The following is a 27,193-nucleotide window of genomic DNA, read 5'->3' as shown; positions in this document are numbered from 1 at the left end:
TCCAATAATGGCACTGTCCTGTAGCATTGTTAATCCCAAAATAGATTAACACAAAATTCAATTATAGATTAATGGGATAGAAAAAATGTCATGATCATGGTATCAAATTTTCCCTATCCTTGTATTATTATAACGTGAAATACTTAAATCAATCTTAAGGTTTTATTATAGTATTCACTTTGTCATTCAGAGTCAAATAGAAATTCTCTTTGGTTTTAGTTGATGTTAGTCAAATCTATGAAACTATATGTAAATATCAATTTGGGTATTATAATGATGTATTTATAAAATTATATTTTTGATTAGACGAAGATAAATCATCTTCATCTAACGAAAATTGATGTTGAAACTTGAAGATCGGAAGGAGAAGAAGATGGTGGAAAAACTGAGTGACACTAGGAATGGAGATGATTGCTAGAGAAAAAGAAAGAAAGCCCAAGGGGAAAAAAATAACTTTTTAAACTTTAGGTAAAAAAAAAAATTTAGTTTATTAAACTATAAATAAAAAATGAGATAAAATTTTAGTTTTTTAATATTTTTTAAATAATAATTTTATTCTTAATTTTAATAAATGAATATATATGTAAATTCTTAAAACTTAACATATAAAAATTTAAAAATAGACCAAACCTTGGGTGTGAACTAGTCTTTTGGCCAAACTAAAATGACAAAAGTACCCACAATAATATTAATTTGTGACAAGATTTTTTGTGAATGACATATAACAGATGTGTTTGAGTATTATTAATGTTGTGACTTGTCATTGGTTGCAGTTGTTCAAACAGATTTCTTTAAGACAATGCTTCTCAAAAGGACGTCACATGAGTAGGAAAATATCGCACAACAATATAGAAACTTTTATTTGTAATAAAATAAATAATTAATATTAATAATATATATCATATAGTATAATATAATATAATTTAATATTAATTTAATATAATTTATAATATATATTATTTTTTATATATTTATTTTATAAGTATGCTGTCGTCCAACCCATCCTTTGATGCCGAAAAATTCCATTAAAAAATATTACAGAACAGGATTGGGAACAACTGTACTAATTATTTTTTACTGGTCCAGGGGCTCCATTTATTCTTTCCTGACAAAGTTGGGCCAATGTGGTCCTCTTTCCATCTATTGCTTTGGTTGTTGTTGGTTATTTCAATCCATTTTTATATAGATCGGCAAGTTGCTATTTTTTTAAATAAAAAATATTAATTTTTACAATTTAAAATATATAACAATGTCTTTAATTTACTAATACTTTGTTTTATTTTGTTTGAAAACGTTGCTAATGGATTCCTCACACCAATCAAGAGTGAGGAATCTGTTAATAACACAAAACCAACCATTGTGAAAGAAGAGAGAAGAAGGACGAAGAAGAAAAACAGGAAGAGAATAAGAAAGGGAGAAGAAAAATCAAGAAAAAAAAAAATGGAGGAAAGGAGAAGTTGAAGAAACATTTTCCAAATTTGGTGGTCGTGCAACTCCAAATCCAACATTCTCTTCAATGGGATGATTTTAGCCTTTAGAGAAGTAATTAACGTTCAAGGCAATTTCAAAATTTCACGTAAAATGGTAAACTAATAATTTATAGTTAAATTAAATAACTGTCATTAATTATAGTGAACGACGGATAAACAAATAAATTTTTTAAACTTAATGGTTAAAAAATCATTGTTTCATAAAAGTTGGAGAAGTAAATAATCATTTCAACTTTATATAACATTATTGTTAGAGATATAATTGAATCGAATTAAACCAAGTAATGCTCAATTCAAGCTCAATTCCATTATTTTAATAGAGAACTTGAGCCCGAAATATGAATTGATGGTTCAAATTTAACTTAAAAAATTATATTTAAACCATTTAATTGCTAAAATAATTTTTAAACCCCTAATTTATATATTTATTAATTACTTCTTATATTTAAAATTAAAAAATTGTAAGTGAAATTTTTTAAAATATATTGATATTTTACTTTGATATTTTACTTTGGACAACTCATGAGTTGATTCAATAACACACTCATTGCAGAGTATATATGAAAAAAAAAAAAAGTATTATATATACAATTTTGTATACAACAATCATATGTCATCATGTAATTAGATAGTTCAAAATTAAAGATAAAATAATACTCAATCATATAGTGATATATCATTATTTGTATATAAATTATACACATAATTTTATTGTATATGGAATTATATTAGATCGAAGTTCTTCTAACAAACCTTAAGATGATGTGTATTATACAACTTTTTAAATTTAGTTACTGTTTTTTTTTCCCTTATGATTTTGACACTTGAACTATCAGTTTTCATAATTTAGGCTCTTTAATTTAACAATAAAATTATGTGTACTTATTTTAGGTACATAAATATATACACATTTATATATGTTATTATGTGATTGAATGATTTTGAATTAATAATAAAATAACACTCAATCATATAATAATATATATAAGTATGTATATATTTATATATTCAAAATAGATACGTATAGTATTACTTTTAAGACCAAAAGACTTATTCCCACCCAAGTTATATTGAAATCTCAAACACATACTTGTCAACTTTTAAAAACTCAAACACTAATCTATCATCCAACTTTTGTTAAAATGTTCTATTAACATTACGGGTAAAATTGTTGTTTTACTAGTAATATTAGAAAAAATTATAATTTTATTTTTTCTCCCAAAAATTTAAAAACTAATAATTTTACCTCATTTTCAAAACTTTTTCAGAGAGAGAGAGAGAGAAAAGAAACTTAAAGATTTATGGTGAAAAACTATTTTTTAAAACTAGAAAAGTTTTAAAAATAAAATAAAATTGTTAATTTTCAAAACTTATGGGAGAAAATAAAATTGTAATTTTTTAATATTATCACTAAATAATTATTTTATTTTTAATTTAAAAAAAAATCTAATAAAAATTTAAATTTAATAAAATAGTGAATATATATTCAAGATTTCACTATCCTTTGGTAGGGAATATGTCTTTTGGTCTACCATTAATTTAATTGTCTCAGAAACTAAATATATTCTAGAACGTGACAAAGCTATCAAAATAAAAATATATATATATAAGTAAATAAAAAACAGAATATTAGAGCTCATATAGCGGACATACAGGCGAAGACAGTATAGGCTCGTGGTCGTATTGTCTGTCTCTGACATAGAACTAGCTGTGCCCCTTTCGAATCCATAAATGCACATACCCCAGCCGTTGCCCAATCACAATCATCGTAATGCCGCATTTTGTTTGAACTTATCATCATCACCTACAATCCGGTCAACCGATTCAATAGATATCTACGGTTAATATTTTGTTTTCATTTGACCTTCAAAAACTTTTAACGGAAAATGCCAAGGGCTGGCTACGGCTTGTCATAAGATTGAGTGTACAGGATTCACAAGTTTTTGAATTCCTGCGACTCTCTAGGCATCTCGGGTTTGAGGACTGCTACAAAGACGCGCCTGTTAGTTTTGTATGTGACTACCCATAATTGACAAGGTGGCATAGACTTTATTTGCTTAACTATTATTAATTATTTTATTTAAATTTTAAATACAAAATTATTTTATATGGATTATGTTCCCTTCTTTTTTTCAAATTTAGGTATAAGGAAATTCAAAACATTTAAGAAAAAACATATTTAAGAAAAATTATTTTATATATATATATATATAGATTTTTTTTTTTAAAGAGTTAAACCGTTTTTTAACATTGTACTGATCACACTAAACAGATAAAATATCTAATTCAGTGATTATTCTTATAATCACGTATCATATCGTATATCAAAAATTTAATTTTTCATATCATATATCAAGTATCATATGATACAGTTTTTAAGAAATAAAATAATAAAAAAAATCTAATTGGTAAATTATCATTTTAAAAAATATCACAAATACTTCATTTCTATTATATCATCATTTTTTTTAAAGTATATCAATTTATATTGATAACATGTATTATATCATAATTTATATATTGTATCTTATAATACGTTTACTGAATCGTATTAATTTAATACACTTTATAATATGTATTTTTTTCATCTTCATTGTATGATACTAATAATTATAAGTTATGAACACTACATTAAATAAATCAAAAGTTTAATTTTAATATATCAATGAGGATCCTCTCTAGCTTAAGGGGAAAATGATTTCACTAGGAGTCAAATAAAATGAATGGTCTAACTCAAAAGAGAGTATAAGATTAGTTATTAATTTGATGTTGAGTAATATTATATACATAAATAATAAATATAAATTTATATATAAACGATAATATATCATTATATGATTGAATATTATATTATTTTTAATTCAAATTTATTTAATTATATTATTTTTTATTTATAAATTTATGTTTATTATTGGTATAATTTAATATTCAAATATTGTCCCATTCATTCATAACGGGCAAAAATTTTAAATTTTGAATTATATATATTTATTTGTTTTATTAATTTATAAAATTCAGCAAAAATATATTTATTTAAACTTCCTTTACAGAAGCTGCTAAACACAGTGATGGTCAACTCAAGTCTGCATTCTTCATCACCTAAATTACTAATATGCAACTGAGCCTCTACCAAATCCCATGCTCATTAGAAAAGTCAAATAATCCAACGGCCATCTTAAATCGTCATTGCGTCCAAACAGAAAAATCAAAAATTTTCTTTCTCCTTGTTTTGGGTTTTCCCATATAGTGAGTACACACTCCTACTGAGAATGTATGAACTTTTCTGCATCTTTGTCTCTTCCTCACCATTTTCCCCTTTATTATAAGGAGAGAAAGAGAATACTGAAAACTGAGAGAGAGGCATCAAAACCGCTCAGTCAAAGAAAAAACCAGTGACCAGAGAGAGCGACCGAGTCACCAAGATATCTTTTGATATTTTTGAACCAAAACCAGACATGGGTTCTAAGCTATTTCTCTTCTGCCTGCTTGTTCACTTCATGGACCAAACATGGGTGGCTGCTGCAAACACAGAGCTGAGAACACTCATGGACATTAAAGCGTCTCTAGACCCAGAGGGCAGGCATCTCTCTTCATGGAGAATCAATGGTGAGCCATGCGATGGTTCATTTGAAGGAATAGCGTGCAACGAGAAGGGCCAAGTAGCCAACATCTCCTTGCAAGGAAAGGGTTTGTATGGCAAGGTGTCTCCAGCCATTGCAGGCCTCAAGCACTTGACTGGACTATACTTGCATTATAACTCTTTGTATGGAGATATACCAAGTGAAATAGCCAACTTGACTGAGCTTACAGATTTGTACTTGAACGTAAATAATCTCTCCGGCGATATTCCTCCTGAGATCGGTAACATGGGCAGCTTGCAAGGTTGGTTTCTGGTTTTGTTGAATATATAATCTGAGTTGCATTGTTTAGTCTGTGTTTGTTCATGGTTACTGGGGGATTGGGGTAAAAGTTTTCAACTTTATGTGTTTTTTGTTTTGACACAATTTGGTTATTTTATTTACCAGCCTCCTTCTTTCTCTCAATAGGATGTTCCTATTTTCTCAAGTTGATAATTTTCAAGGTTTCCTTTACTGTTTGATGAACCTGAAAACTGTCTAAAAAATTCCTACGTTTGGATTCTGATATAAAGGTACGAGTAGACATATAAGTACATTATTCCACAATAAATCTGACCATATAAACTCTTTTCCTTGAGTCAATATAAGACATTTTCTTCTGGAAATCAAACAGAATATGTTCCATATACAGTCATTCATTTTTGAGTTTCCGTGTTTTCTCTGTAAAGTTTGAAGCTTGCTTGGCATATTCTATTGGGTTTTATATTTTGGTGCTGTGTGTCCAATCTGTGACTTATTTATGGTTCTGCATATGCTTTGTAGTGTTGCAGCTTTGTTATAACCAGTTAACAGGCAGCATACCCACCCAGCTTAGTTCTTTGAAGACGCTTAGTGTTGTTGCTTTCCAATCTAATCAACTCACTGGTGCAATCCCTGCAAGTTTAGGTGATCTGAGTATGTTAAGGAGACTAGATTTGAGCTTCAATCGCTTATTCGGTTCAATCCCGCAAAAATTAGCTGATGCTCCTCTTCTGGAAGTTTTAGACATTCGAAACAATACTCTGTCTGGCAATGTGCCTCCTGGTAATCCAATTTCTACAGCTTTCGTTTGATTTATTCTATTGTTTGGTTGATAATTACTCTGATTTCTTGAAAAACGTAAATGGAACTTGATTTTGTTTTGATGTGGTCAATGAAGCTTTGAAGAGACTGAATGAAGGATTTCTATATGAAAACAATCTGGAGCTATGTGGAGCTGGGTTTTACTTGTTGAAGGCTTGCAGTGCTTCAAGTAGCATCAATCCTAGTAGACCTGAACCTTTTGGAACTGGTACAACAAGAAACATACCGGAGACAGCAGATTTGCAGCTGCCTTGCAACCAAACTCCGTGCTCAAATTCATCCAAATCTCATCAAGCATCTGTTGTTGTTGGTGCAATTGTTGTAACCATTGCATTGTTAGCTTTAGCTATTCTGACCTTCACACAATATCGGCGCAGAAAACAGAAGCTTGGAAATGCATTTGATATTGTTGACAGCCATCTTGGTGATGACCTGGCCAAGGGGGTTTATAGGAAGAATGGCTCTCCTCTCATTAGCCTCGAGTATGCAAATGGATGGGATCCACTGGCCGATGGTAGAAATCTCAATGGATTTGCTCAAGAAGTCTTCCAGAGCTTTAGGTTCAATCTTGAAGAGATTGAGACAGCCACTCAGTACTTCTCAGAGGTGAATTTGTTGGGCAAGAGTAACTTTTCTGCTACCTATAAAGGGGTTTTAAGAAATGGGTCTGTTGTTGCTGTAAAGAGCATCAGTAAAACTAGTTGCAAGTCAGATGAATCTGAGTTTTTGAAGGGACTAAACATTTTGACATCCTTGATGCATGAGAATATAGTAACTTTAAGAGGATTTTGCTGTTCAAGGGGCCGCAGGGAGTGCTTTCTCGTTTATGATTTTGTTCCCAATGGAAATTTGCTTCGCTATCTTGATGTGAAGGATGGTGATGGCCATGTCCTCGATTGGTCCACTAGAGTCTCTATTGTCAAGGGCATTGCCAAAGGTCAGTTTCCCCTTCTAACATAATCTGAGTTTATTTTCTTTCCAAGCTTTGTTCTCTTATATTTTTTTCTGGAGCAGGTATAGCACATTTACACAAGTGCAAAGGGAACAAACCTCCTCTTGTTCACCAGAATATTTCGGCTGAGAAGGTGTTAATCGATCAGCGATACAACCCATTACTTGCAGATTCTGGCCTGCCAAACGTTCTTACCAATGACATTGTCTTCTCAGCCTTGAAGGCCAGTGCTGCCATGGGTTACCTGGCTCCAGAGTACACCACCACTGGTCGATTCACAGAGAAAAGCGATGTTTATGCATTTGGGGTGCTTGTTTTACAAGTCCTCTCTGGGAAGCGGAAAGTTACCAGCTTGGTCCAACATGGAGCTGAGTCATGCAAATTCCAAGACTTTATCGACCCAAACCTCCATGGAAAGTTCTTCGAATACGAAGCAACTAAACTCACAAGAATCGCTTTTCTTTGCACCCATGATTCTCCTACTGAGAGACCATCTATGGAAGCGATTGTCCAAGAATTAAGTAACTTTAGTAGTTGTTTCTAATTTCAATTACTTCATTTCTCAACTGTTGCCTGAACAACTTATAGTGGGTAATGGCAGGATGAGGATGAGTGTGGCACAAACTATTCACTGATGATGGAAACTTTAGTAGTCTTCCCACTGGGGACTAAGCTTTGTTGTTCGTGTAATTTTACGCAGGCTTGCTAAGCCTGAAAAGGGAAATGAGGAGTTTTTCATCCGTGATTAACTTTGTTAAAAATTTCCACACAAATCATTTCTACATACAATTTCTGTTCAGACTGTCGGACACATATTATCTGTTACTTTTAATAACGAGAGACTTCACAACCACTGAATTAAAGTGGAGAGTTTATCGTTGAAATTTTATCAGAGATTTAAACCCAGACGCTCTAATTCTTGGAGCTTCTCCATTATCATTTGAGCTATCCAATTGCTTATGTATCACAATGTGAAACTGAATTCCAGCTTTGTGGATGTTCAAATTCACAACAACCCAAGAGGCAAAACAATTACTCAAATGTGATTTTTCATTGTAATAATTGAACTTGTCGAGACTTGCGGCAATTACAAGCAACGAAGACGCCAATCATGGAGATGACAGATGAATCTAAATGTAGATTAGAGGGGAACTTACAAAATCTTCTATAAAAGAGAGAAGCAAAAGACACACTCATACCATAACTCAATTTTCCTCGGAAGAGGTATCCTCTCTTCATGGCAAGATTTCTGCAGAAATTTCTTGTCTCAAAAGTTACTTGTTTTGTAAGATTTATTTTGTATAAATTAAATAAAACTGATTTATTCTTGATATCATAAGATCTATGTATAATTTATAAAATAATAAATAAAATATTTTAAAATTATAGGAATACTTTATCACTACCATATAATCTGAATCTGTAACCTTCCTAAGAGTTTTAGTTTTATACTGGATTAGTTTTGGAGAGAAAATTTAGTTAATATATACAGGTTAATAGACTCTATCAAAAATCTAATTAATCTTAAAATTCATATTAATAAGATTATAACTTTTAAGTATATTAAACTTATCTTTATTTGACCACTTAACTTCATTTATAAACTATATTAAATTATTCAATTACCTATTTTTATTAAATCAAAATTATAATTAATATTAATTTACATAAGAAAATTTTCTATCAATACAAACAGATAAGTTTATTAAATTATGGTATCAGTGATATAATAAATGTTTAATCAACATCAAAAGACGAGTAAGGGTAATAGTATTTTCTTTTTTAAGTAAATGGTAATATTAATAGAAAAATAATGACCCCTCCAAAGGAAGGGCACAAGAATAACCTAAACAAACTCTCCCCACAAGGAAGGGCAACCTAAGAACAAAGTTAAGACAAGCCGAACCTACACAACACAAGATATAGAGGAGGATCAATCAACCATGTACAGTAATAGTATTTTGGCAGCAGCATGTTGGGAAGATAATCCCCTACCTAGGGTTGGATTCGAGTCGAGCCGAGCTCGGCTCGCAGCCAGCTTAGGCTTGGCTCGGTTTATTTATGGCCGGCTTGAGTTCGGCTCGGCTCGACTCGTTTTTTATATCAAAATGATATCGTTTTGTATATATATATATATATATAGATCAAAACGATGTCGTTTTGTATAAAAAATTTTAAAAAAAAAATTACCGAGCCAACCCGAGTCAGCTCAAGCTCGGCTAGAGCTCGATCGAGCCGAGTAGAGCCCGGCTCGTTTCGGGCTCAAACAGAGCCAAGCCGAGCTCGAGCTCGAGCTGATTCGGCTCGAGTCCAACCCTACCCCTACCCATCATATTTCTGATTTCTAAAAGCAAAGAACACCTTGAGTTTCATCTTAAAGATTAACAAAATTGATTAAATATTAAAACTTTTAAAGTAAAAGATTAAGTTCAAATTTCTATCACGTTTATGAAACTTTAACTTATCTAATGTATTGATTATAAGTTCAATTACTGTATCTCATGTTTATCCATTTAACAAATACAGACAGAGTCATCGGTTATTTAAAAGAAAAAAACACACACATTTGAGTTTGTTACACTTGATTCTTGAACACCCCTGTTCTAATTCAGAGACAAAATCATTTCAAAACAAATCAGCAAGTTCTTTTTTGTTGATGACCCATTATTTTTACTAAACACGGAAGATTATTGATTAGGGTTCTAATAATGGATGTCTGTGGCTCTGTAATGTACCTCGGATTCTATCATAAATTCATAAGGCTCTTGATGCCGAAGCATGATGATGATTATTGTCAGTTTTATGTTGTTTGGCAATGCTGGGTCAATTTGAGTCGGTTGAGTCCCCACCAAGTTGTACCCTTATGAATATCATGAATATGACAAGATGACAGTTGGAATAATCAACCACTGTCAGGTAATTCCTGGTAAGCTTTTTATTAGTGTTTGCCATGCCTATTTTCTGGATCCAGGGTCAGGAACGTCAATAGAAATTAGTCCTTTTAATTTGGCCAAAGGTTTCCACCCAAGATTTGATGTAATTTTAAACTATCATTTATCAATTTTTTAAAGTTTAAATATAAATATATAAATTAATTTATACTAAAAACTAAAAATATTTTTAAAATTAAAATTTTATCATATGTTTCTCTTCAAATTTAAAAATCTAACAATTTTATCTCACTTAAAGTTTAAAAAGTGACAATTTTTTTCTAAGATTTTGAAACCGTTATTGGAGATGATGAAATTCACCGTCTCCGATCACGTTCTCTTTCCCTCCTTACTTATCTTTCTCTATTGATCAAACTCCTCCTTTCGACAAAGATAATTTTGTCTTCACCAGAGAGAGAGATTTGATTGACAATGAGAGATAAGTCAAGAGGGAGAGAGAGTACAATTGGAGACAACGATCTTTGCTATCTTCGACAACAGTTTCAAAAACTTAGGGAGTAATGGTTACTTTTCAAATTTTAGGTAAGAAAAATTGTCAAAATTTTAAACCTGAGGAAACAAATGTAATAAAATTTTAATTTTTTAAAATACTTTTCATTAATAACAGTTTTACCTTAACTCTATCTGAGATTTTTAACATAAATTGACTTGTGAGTGAGTGTTTAAATTTTTTAAAGTTGGTGAGTGCGAGTTTGGAATTACATCAAACCTTGGGTGGGAGCAAGTCTTTTGGTCATTTAATTTTAAGTGTGCTATTGGTTCATATAATTTGTTATTTTTGAAAAAGAGGTTATTTAAAAAATTATTATATATAAATTATTGTATTTGGTTGTTCTAATGAAATATTATTATGATATTATTTCACTTAAATATCCTAAAAATTATTGGGTATAATTATTTTAAAATATTCTTTATGTTACTTATTATATTAATAAAAAATTAAAATATTTTCCGTTTTAAAAATTAATAAATAATCAAGTGTTTGATTCAAAATAATAAAAAATTACTTCGGTAATCTATTTTTAAATATTGAGTACCTTTTTTATTTATAAATAATAAAAAAATTTGATAATGTTTTATTATTAATACTGATATGACAAGTAATATGAATAATATTAATTTACATCCAGTGCTACAGAATATACATAATTTAATCTAATTAGGTGAAACTTTGCAATAAAAAATTCTCAATTAAATTATGTGTATGAAAAATGTCATATAATTATGTGATTAGATCTTATTTTATTTCTAATTAAAAACTATTAAATCACATTGTAATATATTATTATTTCTGTATAAAGTCGTATACATAATACTTATACAAAATTCTACTATATCTTTATTGTTTGGCTAACATATTTCTAAAAATAAATAAATTCACATTTAATTTCCAAATTAGATGTGATTTCACTGTATTCATATATAATATGAACCATTTTTAGCATATTGGTCCTGCCTCTTATTCTGATTCACAAAGAAAGATTTCATTCACTTCCATAAATAAATAAAAAAGAAAAAAATAGTTGGCCACTTCATGACCACATCTTCATCCTAGAGGCAGGACTGAACATTGATAAATGAGAGGTCGGCCAAAAAATGGTTGCCAGATAAGGAATGAGAAAGAATAAAACTCTAGAAGAAAAATAGTTACTTTTTAAATTTTAGGTAGAGAAAAATAGTTAAATTTTTTAATTTAAAGAAAAAATATAATAAATTTTTATTTTTTAATATTTTTATTTTAAATTTTAACAATAAAATTTAATAGAAAAATAAGTATCTAATTTTTAAAAAATTAATAAATAAAAATTTACAATTTCACCCATCCTGGGGTAAAAAAAGGTCCTTTGGCCAACTTAATATTAGACTATCACCATAACATGTGCCACCAGGAGCTTTGTTTTTGTACTTTGCCATTATGAAATCCGGCGATTTTGTTTTAAAGTAATGTTAGGAAACCAATAAAATGCACCGAAAATTACACTGATTTAATATTTTTAAATAAAAAATTAGTTTGACGTTATAATTTTTTACTTCAGTGAGATGATAGATGAAAAAATAATTAATATGTGAATAAAATATTGAATCGGTGTAATTTTCGGTGCATTTCTTCAGTTTCAAACAAAATTGTTAATGGGATTGGATCAAATAAAACCCGGTTTGAAATACGAATTTTAAATCTCGCTTGAAAAGACCTATTCTAATATTATTATGTGTCAAGTTTGACTTATGAGTTTTTCAAATCAGATCATAAGTTTTAATAGTAAACTCATAAACTAACTCGACTTAACCCAATCAATCACTATTTAAAAATAAAAATCAGAGTAGAGCCCTTCAACCAAAGTAGAAGCCTTTAATTTTTTAATTAATTTATTTTTCTCTATATAAACCTATTCAACTTTTCTTTAATTTCAAGTTAATCTCAATTCTTTTATTATATTTTTAATCTTATTTTCTTTCATTAACTTTTTTTTGAAAATTATCTGAATCTGTAAATAATAATTCTTTGTATTTATAATTTTATTTTCATTTTAATTTTATTATTATAGAATATTACAAATAGATCCAATATCAAAAGAATTCAAAGATGTGGATGTTGAAGATGAGTAAATAAATTGTATAATATGTATATTTTTTTATTTATGTTTGCAATTTATACAATACGTAAATTAATTTATTTCTACTATATTATAAATTTATAATATTTTTCATCAAACACTTATAATATTTCTCTATCACAAGTGATGAATTATAAATAAAATGTTTAAGGTACTGTTTTCGATTTTAATAATTGAAAAATAATTTGTATTTAATAATTTTAATTAAATTTTTTTAAAAAAATTGTTTAAATGGATCGACCCGTGGACCAATCCATTTAAGGCCCAACCTATATATAAGGCTAGGGCTGGATTCGAACCGAGCCGAGCTCGGCTCAGTTCATATATGGGCGGTTCGAGTTTGGCTCAGCTCGTTTTCGTTATCAAAACGACATTTTTTTTAATATATATTAATCAAAACGATGTCATTTTGTATAAAAAATTTTATAAAAAAATCTACCGAGCCAGCTCGGTTCGAGCTCGGCCAAGCCCGGCTCGTTTCGGGCTCTACCGAGTCGAGCTCGAGCTGGCTCGGCTCGAGTCCAGCCCTACTTTCGGCCTTAAAAAATGAATGGGCCAACCCGGTCCATAAATAAGAAAATTTAGAAATTTAGTCTATTAATAATTGATGTGGTATAATTAAAGGAGAGAACACATAAGAAAATTTAGAAATTGATTTCAAATTATTTATGGTTAACTTTTAAAATTTATTTATTTATTTTCTTTGCAGTGGAATGCTTTGGGCTGAATGCTTTATATATTTATTTTGAGATGTTTTGGGTTGTGTGTTCAGGCTGTTTTGGGCTGTAATAATAATGATTTAAAAAAATCATAAATAGGAATGTTGCAGCATCAAGCCCACATGAAGTTTCTTAGTTGCAATAAAATGCTGCGGATTAAGTGTTTTGGTCTGTAACATGAATTTGGGCTTTTGACCTTTAGTATAAATCTGGGCTGCCGCATGAATTTTGGGTACGTAGTATAAAGTTTTGGGCTGTACTCGATTTAACTGGACCTGACCAATGGATGGGTCAAGTCAGGTTAGATCAATATAAGAGAAGATGAAATGGATGCGAGTGAAAAATAGGTCAAATTATATGAGTAATAATTTTAAAAAATTTGTCCAGCCTTGTGGCTATAAGTCAACCCACTAATATTAATTTTTCATTATTAATTTTTTTTATAATTATTTTAATAGATTTATTTCGTAATTTTTAGTATTTTTCTTTTCAGGTATATAAGAATTCTGTAGAGGAACGAACATTTATCTCAAATTATAAAAATACTTTTTATAAATTTGAAGAATTTTAGCATTGAACACAAAATAAATATCTATAACAAAGTGTTTAGTACTCATATTCTTTAATTTGTTTTCAACACAACAAATTCTTTAATTTTGGGGTAAAATTGAGTTCATTTCATGTCAAAAAAAGGAAAAATATGTGAAATTCATATTGGGTGTATTGTAATTTTAATGTTGAAAAAGAATAAGAATATAAATAGGAAAAAAATAACAGATGACTCGCAAGTATGCCCAACCCGTCTGTAAAAATTTATTACCTATAAATGGCAAAATAAATACAGATTCAAAAATCTAAAACTCGTACCCATTTTTAACTAAGGTTACCTACGGATCTTACAAGTAACCTGCCTATTCTGTCAAGTCTAATTTTAATATTTTGGGTATTATTTTAACATTTTTTTAGGATTAAAAAAATGTTTGAAAAAAATAAATAATCTTAAATTGATGTATTATTTTATATATACATATACATGTAAATTATTGTTAGAGTTTAAAGTCACCAAGGTAACTAAAATCCATGCATACATATACATGTAAATTATTGTTAGAGTTTAAAGTCACCAAGGTAACTAAAATCCATGCATATATATATATATATATATATATGCATGAATGGTCTAAGTTACAAAATTGTTGTAAGTATTGAATTAAGAGGTGGAATAGTTGTTCATTTGTAAGGGTGTAATATTTATTCCATTTGATATCATTTAGATAGATGAACGATTATTCTTTAATTGTGAATAACTATATAGATGAAATGTCATTCACCATAGAGATCATTAAAGACATAATTTTAAAAGAGAAGGAGATATGATTAAAGCGGTATAAATATTTAGGATGTCTGTTTTTAAATATAAAATGTTCATTCTAAACAGTTATTTTTTAAAAATTTATATAAAGGAGTCTCATTTTTTAATTAGATTTTTTTTTTTTGTAATAAGAAACCCTATTTGAACTGAATCATTACTTTTATAAAACCGAATCAATCACATTAGATAAGGTAAACTTTAGATTCAACGATCGACCTCACAATTACTGAACTAGATAAGTCAAGAATTCGATCTTGATATATCATCAAGAAAGACTTGGACTCATACTTTCTTGTACAAAAGAGTCTCATTTTTCAATTCGATTTTTATGCTTACAGTCTAAGAGAAAGAGAGCATTATGGTGAGTGGCATTTTTCCTTGTTTTAGGCATTGTGGTGAATGGAGCCGCAAGTTTCGGGAGCACCACGTAGAAGATTAAAATGTACTTGAACTAGAAAATGAATGAACCAGAGACATGAATTTTCAAACAGTATTCTAAAAGATCAATGTTATCTCCTAGAGAGCCTCTCTTCGTTTGTAATCTTTCCGAGATGGGGTGGGGGTAGAAGCCCATTGAGAGCTCGACTCTTTGGGATAAAATTGAGCGAGTGATGAAATTTGCGGCTTTGTGGGGTTAACATGAGGAATGGGAGAGATTGTTAAGAGCTAGTTTGAAAGTCTTCCATGGTTTTTCACCTCGTTATAATTTCGAATAATACTTTATATACAAATAAATTATACAAATTAAAATAAAAATATTTGATTGAATGATTTTGAAGTAAAATAGAAAGTAAATAATCACATCACCCAATCATAAGTAGTCTTCTTAATTTATATAAATAAGTTTGCATAATTTATTTATATGTATAGTTTTATTTTTTATCTTTCTAACACATCCTACTTAAGTGGGCGATGGAGAGAGAAAGAATGCAGCCAAAGATAACGAATTTCGCTATCTCTAATGACAGTTTCAAAACCCCAAAAGGAATTTCTTATTTTTTAAATTTTGGATAGAAAAAAATTGTTAGATTTTTAAATTAAGAAAATAGAATGTGATAAGTTTTTTTTTTTTAAATATTTTTAGTTAAGTAACATTTTTACCCTTAAATTAATAGTGAATTTTAACATGAAAGTAAATATTTAGATTTTTAAAACATAAATAATAAAAATTTGAAAAAAGAGTAATCTTTGAAAGTTGTTATCTTGGTTATGGGTTTGATTGGGGCATTGAACAAAGTGAGCGTCCGAGATAAGGCATAAAAATAGCCCAAAGGAATTTAAGTAGAGAGCCCAAATCCTGAGATAAACCATGGGCAGAGGAGGAGAAAAATTCACTAGATCGAAATGTTGTTTCTTCTGTCACAATTCTTACTAGGAAATAAACTCCCAAGTAGGATTAAGGTTTCTTCTATTCCTATTAGGAAATATTTTCCTAGAGAACTAAGTAGTGCCAGTTCTGAATCCTCTTAGTTGTCATTTACCCTTCAGGATATTCAATCCTCATAGGAAAAGGATTTTGATTTAGCTGAGGGTATTCTTTTCTAGACTCTCTATAAATAACCAACACACAATCACGAACCCACCAGCTTATTCACATTACAAAAACAAGAAGTAATCACAGTGCGGTGTAAAAGCCAAAAAGAAGAAGAAGAAGAAGAAGAACAAAGATGGATCTAAACAAGGCGATTGCACCACTTTGCGTAAAGGGTTGTGGGTTTTATGGCTCTCAGGAGAACAAAAATATGTGTTCAAAGTGTTACAAAGAATATCTCAAGTCTGAGTTTATTGCTAAGAATGAAGCCAAAGCATTAAACCTGGATAAAAATTTGACTCCATGTGAATCAAGCATTGCTTCTGATTCTAGGTCAACCGAAACGACATCGAATTTTGCCACATCTGGTTCAGGTGTGAAGAATCGATGCAAGAATTGCAGGAAGAAGATTGGATTGACAGGTTTCGAGTGTCGATGTGGGTACACATTTTGTGGGATGCACCGATACCCGAAAGAACATCGTTGTAGTTTTGATTACAAGAAAGCTGACCGTGAAATTCTGGTTAAACAGAATCCACTGGTTAATGGTGATAAACTTGCAGATAGGATTTGATTCGATTCATGGTTGTTTCAAATTGAATTTTTTAGGCCATACTTTTTCTTTTTTAAGTTCTTTGTGTATTTTCTTCAGTTAATAATAGAATTTATAATGTTGTCTGTACACCAAACTTTTCCAATGAGGTCAGTTAGTACCTATTTGAATTCTAAAAGAGGTTTAATTAAAAATAATAATTAAAAGATGTTTAATAAGAAAAAAAATTAAATATTTAATTGTTGGATAAAGCTATTTCACCCAAATAAAGAAAAATTGCAGTGAAAAACACGTTAAATCTACACCAAAATGTTTAAATCTCTACGTTATAAGCTATAAGACATGATAAGAAATGATTCACTATCCTTTTTTAACATTTATGTTGTCGGAAAACAAGCAAAATCTCCAAATCTTGAGTTCGATGAACAAAGATGGAAGGTTGATGTGAGTAGGCACAGTAAGAAATGATTTACTACCCTGTTTTTAACATTTTTGTTGTCGGAAAATAAGCAAAATCACCAAATCTTGAGTTCGATGTATCCAACAATTAAATATTTAATTGTTGGATACAAACTATTTTTCATTCAAACCGAATTCGAGTCAAAGGGTGTTAGGACTCGGTTTGGTTCATGTCTACCTCTACTCCCACTAACCCTTTTCTCATTTAAGATTCCACCCAAAAAATGAAAAAAACAGGTGATTTCCTATGAAAGAAAAGTAAAAACAAAACACAAAATTAATTAAGGAAAGCAACTTTAAATATATGATTGGATTGATCTGAAAATTTAAGGCATGGCTACACTGTTGTATAAGATGAATAAGAGATATAAACAAGAATAACTAGGTGATATTACTCAAGAGTGTGGCAAACCAAATCTAGATGAAGATAGCTATTGAGTCTTTTTGCCTTTTTTTTTTTTTCCCCTTGTAAAGGGTTTAAATAGACATAGTGGTGCACTGTATCGGGCCGCTCCAGCATAGTCCCATGAGCCTAGAGGTTGGGTAATGCATATGCCTGTCAATTGATGGGTTTAGCAGGCCGAGCTAGTTCACGAACATATCAAAGCCCACAGCACAAGTTAGGGTTTTTTAAATCTTGTGTCTTCGTAAACCCTTAGTGGACCAGCTTGCAAAGTTAAATATATTTCAATAATTTTTTAATATTTTATTATTTTTTAATAGATCAACTTGCAAGCTTTACCCTAAGAAGCTGACATGGCTTGCAAATGAGGGGTCTGGGCCAAGCCCATGTCTAGGTTTAAGGCTTTTAGCTCATAGCTACTTTATTTACATATATTTCTAAGTTATTTCATGTGGTATGTGTTTTCATTATTTATTTTTACTCTCTTATATTGAGTTTAGGAATATAATTTTTATTTTTATTTTTTAGCATATATGACTGATAATATTTTTTTCACGGGAACCAAAAAATGAAATTAGTAATTATTCGCATAAAGTTAATCAAATTAAATAATTTTCTTGGGATTACAGTAAGTAAGAACAAGAAGAATTTCTATCCTTAAGTTTTAAGTGTAAATAAATAAATAAATATTTATTAACTTATAATTAAATATAAACTAATAGAAAATTTTTATTTAAATTAAAAATAGGAACTGGGTTATTCTTTACCTGGAGAATAGAGATGGGCAAATGTCAACGTTTGAGCTGGATTTAGAAAATCAGCCCAACAAACAGAACTCTGTCTGTCTTCTACAATTATCAATCTTCTTCGAATCTTCGTCCACCAAATGTAACAAAAAAGAGTCAAATATATCCATCAATTGTATTCTTAATTCAATTCTGGCCGAAGGACTTATTCCCACCCCAGATTTGTTACATTTCCAAATTAGTATCCATGAAGGATTGAAAACTCAAATGTCCACCCATAAATTATTAAAATTAACAGAACCAACTAAGTTTCAAAGATAAAATTTTCATTTAGTCAGTAATATATTAAAATAATAAACGTTATCAATTTTTCTTCTAAGTTTAAAAAACTAACAATTTTCTCCTAAGATTAAACTTTAAATTATTATATTTTCTCCCCTAAAGTTTTTTTCTTTTCTCTTTCCATTTTTTGACGTTGTCTCTAGACAAAGATGACTTGTCTTTGTCCAGTGACAAAGACGATGTCTTCGTCTCTGGACAAAGACTTTGTCATCATCTAAAGACGATAACAAAGTTAATAATCTTAAGAAAAATTGTTAATTTTATAAATTTATGAAGAAAATAGATAATGTTAACTGGTTTTGATAATTTTAATAACTCATAGGTAGATATTTTGGTTTTTAATACTTAAGAGATATCGGTTTAGGAATGCAACAAGCCTTGGGTGGGAATAAGTGCATTGACTTGGTTTGGCCAAGAGGTAGCACACAGATAAATACATAATTATATAATAAATAATCTCCCTGTTTCTAATTAGTTATGATTAGCTAAGAAATTACCTCCACTAATCCACAATAGGTCAAATACAAAACCCATCATTTCAATACCCTGGACCATTAAAGGTGGTCCAGTAAGAAATATTGTCTGCTTCCTAATTACATTTATTATTAGGTTTAGGTACAATTAACAATATCTTTAAGCAATCATGTAATTGGAGGAATATTAGGGAATTATAATTAGTTATTTTGGTTAATAAGTGTAAATCATGATTATTAAAGGGATTAGATGGGTCCTCTGCTACTGATTTTGTTTTCTTGATTAAAATTTAAATTATGAAAAAAATAAAAAAGGGTTTTGATGAGGCTGGTATAATTCAAGCTTTCTATGAGTACCCAATTTCACAAGAAGGCTCCTGTTCTAGAAAGGTTGGACATTTCTATATGAAATAATTGAAAAAAGACATAATAATGGTGCATATGCATGTCTAATAAGTAGTTTTAAATCCACTATATGAAGCATGATATTTTCATAAATTACTGGTTTTAATGGAGTATTATTAGATGTCTTTAAAACCTGATGCCCAGAGAAGAAGATAACAAGAGGAAAAAACCAAAGAAAGAAAAGCCAACTGCCTGTTAGGTGAATCAAAAACCATAACTAAATAGCAAGCTCAATTATTCTTGGATCATTTATACTTATTACCCACCACAATCTATAGTTCTTTTCATTAGTAAACCAAATTTCTTACCTCTATAGTCAATATCCATCTCCTCTACCCACCCAAAAGTAAGCAAAAATCAAATACATTTAATTTACCATAATTTTTTCAATTTTCTTCAAGTGAAAAGTCCAGTTACATGATGCGAAATATCAGTATCAGTAGCATTATAGTGACAAAAAAACTGCATAAGTATAGCAATCCATTTCAACACCATCCTACATGATTTTCACATGAATGGATTTCGATTTCAAATACTACCAAGAGTTGTTGAATAAATGAAAGTTAAAACGAGAGATGATGAAAAGAAAGATTAATGATGGTGGATGATTGAAAGTTAGAAGACTCCTGTATAAAAAGAGTTGTGTTTCAGTACTAATCATTATACTTATTCCTTTTGAACAAGAAGATGAGTGGAGAGAACAATGAAACCATACCATACGATTGAAAAAGCTCTCCTTTCTGGTTGGTGAGCAGTCAACATTACTGACCTTGCCGACAGGATCCTTCCTGCGTATCTCCACCAAATTGAGTAGCATAGGTAAATACATTTTACTCTACTAATAAACTTACCCATAAAAAGTGAGAATCCAATTCATTTTCACATTTAACTCAATACAATAGGGTTATTTCACTTTCATTGACAGACAAAAGGAGGGTGGACAAATCTAAGCCCATGCATGGAGAGAGAATGAGGGGGAGGGGGTCCAAAGCTCAAACTGTTTTATGGGTCCTCCTATGATAAGAGGAAATGATGGATATGTTTTTTCTAAAAAAAATGATAGAAAGAAAGAAAAGAAAGGAATATCTACCAAAACTACCATTAAAATGTCTTAACACCAAAAATGATGAGCATCTGAAAACTAGAGTACTGTTTGACTGCTACTCGAACATAATAATAGCAAACAAGTATCCCACATTCTATTTTGTCACCCATCAGCAATTTTCATTTCATAGTTCCCTCTTCCATTTAACGTTCTTTTTTCCATCTTCATGGTTTATGGGTAACACTGGCAGTAGATTTTAATGTTTCACCTGCCATAGACTGCATTCATGCATTCCACCACCAAACTGCATTCATGCTTTTTTATTTTTTATTTTTCTGTTCTCATAGGTTTTGAGTTTCAATGACTGTGAGTTGGGTATAGCAGGGAGAATAGGATTCGAGGGATATATATTAGACGATTACCACAAGCTATATATGCTCAGACAACCACTCTATACACAAATCAGTGATCCAGCCTATATTGTGTTTATAGCATTGTGTACGATACAATATGTTTAACAATGTACCAGGACTCCCAACCACATTAGCTCAACAGCCAGCCTAAATATTTTAGCAAATTATTATTATTATTAACTCCTAAAATTTTAAATTTATAGTAGAACATTGTCCTTAGGTCTTGGATAAGGATAAAGATGCTTCATCGTGTATAAACTTAACCACATGTCAAGCCAAAAGTTAACTACATTTGACATAATGAAGTCATCACCATTGTAACCACCAACCTGCTGAGTTATAATATCACTTGCTGAAATGTAGAACCTGCAAACACGTTCAAGGTCATCACAATATCCCTATCAGCCATTCTATGTGCCTCCTTATGCCGACAAGCCTCCTTGCTTCTGTTTTGCTCACTACTGTTTAGTACTCATGGCTACTCTAACCGACAGCTCTCCACGATTTAATTTTCAACCTTGACATCAAAAGTTTGAAAAAGGTCCCATTAACAATGTAAGAATGTCACAATAATTTGCACCGTTTAAAAAATAAGTCACCAGATTTGATGCCTTATAAGCCTAGCAAAAACAATAAACTAATAGATAAATAGTGAGCAAAAATGAAATGATGGGAAAGAAGGCCCCTTTGTCCTCACTTTTCTTTGACTATGACAATAAAAGCACTGAGATGGACATCCACTCCTCGCGGTGGGGCTCCACATTTTTAGAAACAGGCACCTTAGGTGATTCAGTTGTGTCATATCACCAATAAGTGCTGCTTCAGCAACAAAGATCTGCTCTCCAGTTTTCCCAAGGTTGACACAAGTCTGATTTGCCATATTCCCGACTGGTTCAAGCAAGCCCTGGTCTGCAGCAAAAATATACAATCAGAAATTTCAGAACAAAACTATTTTGGTGTCGTTTGCAACATCTTCTACCAAGAATGGATCTTATAATAGTGGCCACTCCAGTCCAAGCATACACTGGTCTCTTTCTTATGTCACCAAACAGTCAAATATGAAACATTACAAACTTTAGCATACTTTGCTCTTCTCAACGATGTAATCAAGAATTCACCAAATTTTTAAAGATTCTAATTTACCTTTTATTTAATAGCGCTACAACACAGATTATAAGGTTTTTTGTTGTTAGTTGCATATGCTCTTCTGTAGAAAAAGGACAACTACCAAAAAAAATGAAAGAATTAAAGAGAACAATAAAAGACTACATTTTAATTCATATGACCATTAACTGCTCAAAATGGGTCAATTATATGCAGCAAGAACCTTCCTAGGAATCTACTAGATATATGATCGCAAACTTGAGTAATAGTTTCTAGTCAGTTTGTTCCTGCCTTCGACACTTGTCATTGGGTTTTAATAGTTATGACATATATCAGGTGAGTCAGTCTCTAGGTACTGAAAACCTCTAACACTCACTCAGAAGACATTAGGACTTGGTTGAACAGAGTATAATGTCAAAATGTATGATTTAAACCTAGGTGTTGTAATGTATAAAAAGTCTAATGTAGGAGCCTATGTAGAAAAAATCTACGAGAAAAATTAGGGTTGCCTTCCCCATAGTCAGGCAAGCCTTCTGGTTATCTGCTCTAAAACTTCTTGAGAACATATACTATACTCTTGTTCCATATCATGCCAAAGAAGTACTTTTGTGTACAAGTGTGAGCATAGCATGGGATACCAGAACTCCCTCTAATCAAAGAGTTTTACAATGGACAGTTCAAGCAAAGCATTCAAAGCTTTTGTCTTGAAGTCATAAGACAGCTAGAGCAAAATTCGGAATATAAGCAAAAGCTGAGGACCAAAACAGAACTATTATAATTGACAGAGAAAAAGTTACATTTTCCTCTTTGGCCAAGATTCAGAATATGTGGCAAGAATAAAGGCAGTGGATGATTATGCTCATGATATAACTAGGTGTGCCCTCGTTGAGATCATATGTTTACTTGCATAATGAGTTATAACCCCATTTATCAAGGAATGCAAGTGAAATATAATTACAAGTTAGGAGGGAGTAACATGAAGCTAATAAATTTAAAGTGGGAAAAGTGTTATGAAGCCACAACTAGGTTTTTGAAAAACTTCTGCAAAATGAAGAATATCAACCTTCATATGCGCTAATGCTCTCAGTACATGTTATAACATCACATAATGTCTTTTTTTATTGAATCACAAGATAATGTGAAACACAAGAGACTTGACCATCCATATTAGTTGGTATCCTTTTAAGATCACTGATGTGATGCACAATGGTATTAGCTTGAAAAAAAAAATTCTTAAAATGAGTATTACATGGTCAAAATGATACCTATAACCTCCTTAGGTATGAATAAGTTCAGTCCTTATGAAGTCTTTGAAATCTAACCATCTACTGCTCTTAATTTAGCTAATTTTACCTTCTGGTTCATATCACCGTCTTCCCTAATCTCTTTTTATTATTGATCCAGACAATTGGACATTCATCTCTGCCAGTCACCATTTTGGACAGAAAAATTTGTAATATAGTTTCATTCTTTAAACAGTAGAATACTTTTAGCACAATGTCCACATTGATTGATGCTTAAGTCTATTATTCCATTGACAGTCTTCAACAAATGAAAAATTACTCACCAATTCCAAAAAGGTAAGCAGTGAAAATTATCAGGAAGTCATCTACCAGCAGATTGCAGAAGATGAACTTATAATGTCTATTCACGAGAACAGTATAGATATTAGACACACAAAGGAAAGTAAAAGCAGCAATAGATATCAGACAAAGTCAGTAAATCATTCATTCTGGTCAGTATTTACAAATAAACATTCATTTTGAACTCATAAGATTGAACTATCAACAAAAAATTACGATATAATAAAATATAGCTCTAACATTCTAGCACAAAGTTCAACATCCTTCCTGTTATGGTCCTGAGCCTTTTTAATGTTATGTTTATAAACAAGGAAGGGTCTCTTCTACACAAACTGCGCTGCAGGAGATGTCAAATCCCTTCCTATATGTATCTGTGCCAGCAATACCTCTCTAAATCTTCTACTATATAAAGATGGACAAGAGAAGAGCCGCGGAAAATAATTCAGTAAATCCTACAGCTTCATAAGTTTACAGGAGTTAAAAAGGAAAACATTACATTGATGATGCATCAGCAAAGACTTCGTTGAGCATGTCATCCTCACAGCCTGATGTAGCAAAGAGCTCCGCATCCTTTTCTTCCTCATTAGAGAAATCCCGTCTTTCAAGCTTGGCATGAGCTGCAACAAATATCATCTTCTGAGCCCTTTCAAGACCCACTCGTGAGTGTCTATGCACACAAACCCACTTCAGAAAGGACCAATTACACTTAAACCCAGATGAGGTTGCATGTAGGAAAATTAACCTCACTGCAACTTTCCCTAATGACTTGTACTCACTAAGGCAAGTTTCCCAGACAAGCCTACTGCTCTGGGGATTAGCAATTTTCATCTTTCCAGTTATAGGATCTCTCTGTTTAACCTGGACAGCCTGAGCATACAGTGGGTCTAGCCCTTCTGATCTCCATTTCATGAGCTCCATCAATGCAAGATGAGCTTCTTCCCTTGAAACAAGTCGGGTTATCAGCTTATCCACATCCTTTTCCTGCTCTTGCGTCAAGCATCCGAACGGGGGGAGGTATTTTCCGCTATTATCCCTCACCAAGTAAAGAGGGTCAAGAATAAAAGCAGCTGACCATGCTGGATGATAGTTTTTCCTAAATCTTTTTTCAACTATTTTCTCAACAGGTGCTTCACCAATACCAAATTTGGCACACCAATTCTTGACTTTTGATCTCAACTCCTCCCAAAGTGGGAGGCATTGTCCAATTAATGGTCTCTCAGCCTCAATCTCTTGAGTCATCCCTTTAATGAGCTTCACAAGTGAATAAACAGCTTCCAGTTCATTCCAAAACACCTCGCTTTGAATCAACCCAACAACTTCCCTAGCAACTGGATCCTCCATGCAGCTTACCTTAAAAGACTCATCCAAGACAACCATTTGAAGCACACGGGCAGAGCTTAATATATCCTCCAACATTGCAAAAACGGGAACAAAGTTGTTTTCACAATCACATTTGTTTGAAGGAACTCGAATCAAACCAACGTACTCAAGCTCCAGCATCTTGTACTTCCGTAAACTATTCCTAATCTGCGATTTATTATTTACAAAATTCGCAATCCTCAAGCAATTCTCAGTAACAGTCCCGAACACAGGAAGGCCTTTGCTAAAGTCCTTTATCAAACTGACAAACCCTTGAAGCTGACAGGACAGATTAACCATCCACTGATTCTGAATCTCTAAATTTCTCAATGCCTTAGCCTTATACTTATCAGCAACTACCCCTACACATCTCTGAACACCACTCCCACATATTCCGGTCACGGTCTCCCACAAAATCTCTTCAGCATACTTAGACGAAACTAATCCTCCAGTGATCACCGCCTTTTGGTACACACTAGTCCCATTAGGCAAATTAACAGTAAACTTAACTAAGTTATCTTCACCACCACAACTTTTAATCTTCCACCCATCAGAAGCAAGTTGAAAAAACATAGCCTCTCTAATTCGAGCTTCTGACTCAGTTTTAGCCTCAACGAACTTGCTATCCAGTCTAGCTTCCAAAACCTCCCTACGGGACACGAACGGCAAACCCACTTGATTAAGAAACGCCTTGAACTTTGGATGGTCAAGACTCGAAAATGAAACCGACCCACACGAATCATAAAACCAATCAGCTAATAATTCAACAGCTGAATCAATCTGTTCCTTGCTTAGCACAGGACCAGGCCTAGTTTTAGGACTCTTTAGCTTCTTAACACTATCTTCCAACATTGCTAAAGCTCCCAAGTCTTCTTTCCCACCAGATAGAACCAAATGTTGCTGAGTCGATACCGCATTACCCGGAGAATAACTCGGTTCATTACAACCACGACTTAACTCAACTATCGCTAGTGAATTGATGTTGTTAAGTTGGTGATAATGAGAAGAGTTACCTGTTTCCGTTTGGTTCTTACTTCGCTTTCTGTTAATGCTGTTAGTATTATTGCCCATAGAATTGTTATTAACATGAACAACAGAAGTTGAAGCCAAGGAAGACAACGGTATCGGCGAAAGAGAATGGTTTGTTCTCAAAACGGCGCTGAAATTGGGGCAGGTGCCACGTTTAAGGTGCTCGGAGGCCGTCCTCGAAGGATTAGACGCAGAGAAAACGGCATCGCATAAGGAACACTTGAGTTTAACAGCTTTAGGAAGATTTGTATCCGGGTTTTTAACAAGTATGGGCTCTAAGTGAGTCCAGTACCACGCCCCTTTCCCTTTTATAGCCTTGATTCGGACCATCATCAGACCTTCGAAACGCTTGCTCAGGGCCTTCGCAGCAACGTCGTCGTCTGTTGAAGAGGACGGGTCAGGCGGCGGTTGCGGAGGTGGTGGCGCTGGTGAGTTCGTCGAAGCCATAATTAAGAGAAAAAAGTATGTGGGTTTTGGATGTGATTTGATTGATGAATCAGTTTGAAGGGGTGTGAAAGTGATTTATGTTGTTCATATGTGTGATCAACCAAACAAAAAGGGAAGTGAATTGAGACAGGGTCTGTGCAGAACAAGTGTGTGAGCTGTTTGTGGAATTGTTTACCTTAAGTTGACGTCCAAGACTTGAAGGTGAGAGAGAGAGTGTGAGAGAGAGAGAGAGTGCCCGTCTCTTTTATAAAACAAAGGTGCTATGTCTTGTTTCATTATACTCGTGGCTAATTATAATATATATATACACACACTAACATTAACAAATTTACTATTTCTTATTGTTATTAGGCCTATTTTCCACCCAAGTTGGGGTGGGAAGATAAATATATACACTTGCTATTTGAAAAATTAAATGTTCACTTAAATTTTACTCTATTATTACATATCTAAAATATTTCTACTAGGGTTAAAAATAAAATTATTATTTTATTAATAATAT

At 31.8% G+C, this 27,193-nt stretch overlaps 3 protein-coding genes and 1 long non-coding RNA gene across 6 annotated transcripts; 2 read left to right on the top strand and 2 right to left on the bottom strand.

Annotated features, from left to right (window-relative positions):
* The first annotated feature begins 4,783 nt into the window (after positions 1 to 4,783).
* On the top strand, positions 4,784 to 7,903 carry LOC123197495 (LRR receptor-like serine/threonine-protein kinase GSO1). Its single transcript, XM_044611818.1, has 4 exons — positions 4,784 to 5,372; positions 5,891 to 6,151; positions 6,267 to 7,127; positions 7,205 to 7,903. The coding sequence occupies exons 1-4, from the start codon at positions 4,946 to 4,948 to the stop codon at positions 7,684 to 7,686; spliced, it is 2,031 nt and encodes a 676-aa protein (XP_044467753.1). The 5' UTR covers positions 4,784 to 4,945; the 3' UTR covers positions 7,687 to 7,903.
* An 8,503-nt stretch (positions 7,904 to 16,406) lies between these two features.
* On the top strand, positions 16,407 to 16,936 carry LOC123197213 (zinc finger A20 and AN1 domain-containing stress-associated protein 7-like). Its single transcript, XM_044611396.1, has one exon. The coding sequence runs from the start codon at positions 16,467 to 16,469 to the stop codon at positions 16,902 to 16,904; it is 438 nt and encodes a 145-aa protein (XP_044467331.1). The 5' UTR covers positions 16,407 to 16,466; the 3' UTR covers positions 16,905 to 16,936.
* Positions 16,937 to 17,623: 687 nt separating this feature from the next.
* On the bottom strand, positions 17,624 to 18,630 carry LOC123198143. Its single transcript, XR_006497973.1, has 2 exons — positions 18,513 to 18,630; positions 17,624 to 17,898 (listed from the first exon to the last, which is right to left on the bottom strand). It is a non-coding gene; the product is annotated as an uncharacterized LOC123198143 (long non-coding RNA).
* A 1,452-nt stretch (positions 18,631 to 20,082) lies between these two features.
* Positions 20,083 to 26,948, bottom strand: LOC123198142. Of its 3 annotated transcripts, XR_006497971.1 has the most exons (5): positions 24,353 to 26,948; positions 21,867 to 22,078; positions 21,499 to 21,686; positions 20,427 to 20,499; positions 20,083 to 20,337 (listed from the first exon to the last, which is right to left on the bottom strand). XR_006497971.1 is itself a non-coding variant. In XM_044612769.1 (1 exon), the coding sequence occupies exon 1, from the start codon at positions 26,689 to 26,691 to the stop codon at positions 24,349 to 24,351; it is 2,343 nt and encodes a 780-aa protein (XP_044468704.1). In that variant the 5' UTR covers positions 26,692 to 26,948; the 3' UTR covers positions 23,956 to 24,348. The 3 variants fall into 3 exon arrangements, 1 of the variants encoding a protein (XP_044468704.1); XR_006497970.1 differs by having other exon boundaries at positions 20,083 to 20,499; XM_044612769.1 differs by lacking the exons at positions 20,083 to 20,337; positions 20,427 to 20,499; positions 21,499 to 21,686; positions 21,867 to 22,078 and having other exon boundaries at positions 23,956 to 26,948.
* Between the last annotated feature and the right edge of the window lie 245 nt (positions 26,949 to 27,193).

This window comes from Mangifera indica, chromosome 15 (genome assembly GCF_011075055.1).
Source record: "Mangifera indica cultivar Alphonso chromosome 15, CATAS_Mindica_2.1, whole genome shotgun sequence".
NCBI classification, from domain to species: Eukaryota; Viridiplantae; Streptophyta; class Magnoliopsida; order Sapindales; family Anacardiaceae; genus Mangifera; species Mangifera indica.
Note: the sequence above shows the minus strand (reverse complement) of the source record. Positions and strands in the feature narration are given on the sequence as shown.

What these genes read in the sequence shown, in the direction of transcription:
- LOC123197495 (XM_044611818.1), top strand. Translation starts at nt 4,946, where the DNA reads ATGGGTTCTAAGCTATTTCTCTTCTGCCTGCTTGTTCACTTCATGGAC. An exon ending in GTCTGGCAATGTGCCTCCTG is followed by an intron (nt 6,152 to 6,266) that starts GTAATCCAATTT and finishes TGGTCAATGAAG; the next exon opens with CTTTGAAGAGACTGAATGAA. An exon ending in TGTCAAGGGCATTGCCAAAG is followed by an intron (nt 7,128 to 7,204) that starts GTCAGTTTCCCC and finishes TTTCTGGAGCAG; the next exon opens with GTATAGCACATTTACACAAG.
- LOC123197213 (XM_044611396.1), top strand. Translation starts at nt 16,467, where the DNA reads ATGGATCTAAACAAGGCGATTGCACCACTTTGCGTAAAGGGTTGTGGG.
- LOC123198142 (XM_044612769.1), bottom strand. Translation starts at nt 26,691, where the DNA reads ATGGCTTCGACGAACTCACCAGCGCCACCACCTCCGCAACCGCCGCCT.